Source organism: Chrysochloris asiatica, unplaced genomic scaffold, assembly GCF_000296735.1.
Source record: "Chrysochloris asiatica unplaced genomic scaffold, ChrAsi1.0 scaffold00015, whole genome shotgun sequence".
In the NCBI taxonomy this organism is placed as follows: Eukaryota; Metazoa; Chordata; class Mammalia; order Afrosoricida; family Chrysochloridae; genus Chrysochloris; species Chrysochloris asiatica.
The window spans coordinates 14,858,745-14,861,356 of record NW_006408533.1 but is presented as its reverse complement, the minus strand read 5'-3'; the positions used below and the strand labels follow the sequence as shown (position 1 = coordinate 14,861,356).

Sequence of the window (2,612 nt, the reverse complement as noted above, 5' to 3'; positions counted from 1 at the left end):
CCAGATAGTTTTCTTCCAAATTTCTTGGCAGAGATGAGTGAGTGCCTCTTGTGCTGCCTCACTTTCTTGAAAGATTTCAATTTTTATTCCATCAATTCCTAGTGCCTTGTTCTTTGCCAATTCCTTCAATGCACTTTGGACTTCCTCCCTGAGTATTATTGGCTCTTGATCATATGGTACCTGTTGAAATGCTTGAACATTAACCATTTCCTTTTGGTACTGTGACTCTGTGTATCTTTACTCCTTAGCCCCACCTTAATCTTTACTCCTTAGCAACTCCTTTCAAAATGGGTCCGTAATTACAGACATAGAGGCTAGGATGTACAATATATCACAGAATGGAGAAGTTGGGCTATATAATGAATAATTAGCTGCTGTGCAACGGGGGACAATAACAGTAGTACAGTATTCTCACCATGGAATGGTAAAGCTTTCTAGATCAAAATGGCAACATTTACCTAAGGACTGAACCATTGAGAAGAAGGGTGGAATGGAAATTGGAACCGCAGGGAGAAGCGGAATAACTGATGTTACATGGAGGGGATTGAAGTCATTGAAACGAAATGAAGTGTACAAATTTTTGTATATAAAACTGATGAACTTGTCTGAAACCTTCACTCAATTCACAATCAAAGATTTTAAAAAGGTTTTTATACTTTAATCATGTCTTTGAACTCCCCTGCTTGACCCCAAAGACATTAGCATCCCGATTTAGGTAGTTTTTAAATTTGGAATTGATGGGAGTTTACAATATCAGTGCAGTAAATGAAAAAATATTTGTAATCACCTTTACCATGTTAAAGTTTCTACAACATATAAAAAGATTGACTTAAAATTGATTTTCTAAAAAACACATACTTAAATTTTACTATTTTATGATTTTCACTGTTGCTGTTAGTTACCATATGGCGACCCGAAATGGTTCAGAGTATAGCTGTGTTCCACAGAGTTTTCGGGCCTTGACCTTTCAGAAACAGACCTGCAGGCTTATCTTCCAAGTATTCCTGGATGGATTTGAATCACCAACCTTTCTGCTAGTAGTAGAATGTTTACCTGTTTGCCCCACCCAGGTACTCCTCTATCCTCACTATTTCTCCATAATGATCTGAAAGAAATGTGCTATCTTTGACATATTTTCTTTTAGTAGTATGTGTCTCTTGATACTCTCTCTGAGAGGAAATGTAATTTGATTTAAAAAAATATCATGAGTGTGTCACAAAAGTGCATGCAAAGTAATTTAACCATCATTTATTGGATGTTCATCATTTTAGGAGTCCTGGTGTGGTGCTGTGGGCTAATGCATTAGACTGCAAAGTCATTTGAACTGCAAGGTCGGTGGTTCAAGCTCACCAGCTGCTCCTCAGAAACCCTATATAGGGTCACTATGAGTTGGAATCGACTCGACGGCACTTAACCACAACAACAACATCAACATTTTAGGTGCTAGAATAAATATTGTTCATGTCTAATCTTGTGTTTGTTTTTTTCTAGGACCCACCGATCTCAGCATGAAGAGGCAATTGGCAACCAGCTCAGGATCCTCCAGCACTTCAAGTTCCAGGCCCCAGTTAAGTCCAACTGAAATCAATGCTGTGAGACAGCTCGTTGCAGGGTACCGAGAATCAGCTGCGTTTTTATTGCGTTCTGCAGATGAACTGGAAAATCTTATTTTACAACAGAACTGAGTCAAATGACAACCATATTCACTGAGGTAGAAATTCGCAGTTTCCACTAATGACATTTTGATTTCCCAGCAGAGATGCTTCTGGTCTTACTGCACGTCTTTTTAAGAGAGGTACTTCCATTATGCCACATTGTCCTTGATCCATAAAGTGATGTGTTAAGGTGCTTCAAAGGAACTCTGACCTGTGAAGTACTTGAGATACTTTAACGTGTCCAGCCTATTGCTTTTTATTTTACTATGTCAGCATAAATATAGGGGGCAAAAAAGGCTATATATATTCTTAATTCAAGGATAAGACAGAAGAAGCTTGTGGCATATATGTACACACACATATATATATGTGTATATATGCATATATATATATATATATATATATATACATATATATACATGTATATATAAGTTCAAGATTCAAGTGCAATATTAGTGGAATTTGCTACTGACTCGTTGGACTTGAAAGCTGGCAAAAAAAAAAAAGTTACTGACAAAAAAAGAAAAAGCCACATTTCCCGTTGCTACAGGATATAACAACAGTTAAAAGGATCTTGTATTTTAAAAAAATATATATGTAATTTTTATAAAAAGAAAACTTGTTTTTCATTCAAATTTGTCATTTTTACTTTAGTAACTTTTTCATAGGTCCTAAAGAATACTGTTTTGGGAAACTACTGTAAGTACCTTTTCCACATAGCTTTGCCTTCTCCCCTTTCCAAATTCTTTCTACAAAAATAACACATGATGCTGGAAAACCCATACCTTCTTTCTTTAAATTGATACATCAGGAACGACGTCCAAGAGAGACCTGCATTTCTGCACTCATACTGATCTCAGACATCCCACTCAGAACTGCAGCTTCACTATAAGCAGTTTACATCACAGATTTGTAAGATTAAAAAAGACGTATCATTGGAAGATCACAGCTGCTCAC

At 36.5% G+C, this 2,612-nt stretch overlaps 1 protein-coding gene across 3 annotated transcripts in view; it reads left to right on the top strand.

Moving 5' to 3' along the window:
- Positions 1 to 1,937, top strand: part of NOL4 (nucleolar protein 4) — a 509,886-nt gene extending 507,949 nt beyond the window's left edge. Inside the window, exon 10 of one of the 3 annotated variants that reach the window (XM_006835051.1) lies at positions 1,492 to 1,937. In XM_006835051.1, the coding sequence (XP_006835114.1) occupies positions 1,492 to 1,685 (194 nt within the window). In that variant the 3' untranslated portion in view covers positions 1,686 to 1,937. The remainder of the gene's footprint in view (positions 1 to 1,491) is intronic. The other 2 variants (XM_006835050.1, XM_006835052.1) reach the window with 2 other exon arrangements.
- Positions 1,938 to 2,612: the final 675 nt, after the last annotated feature.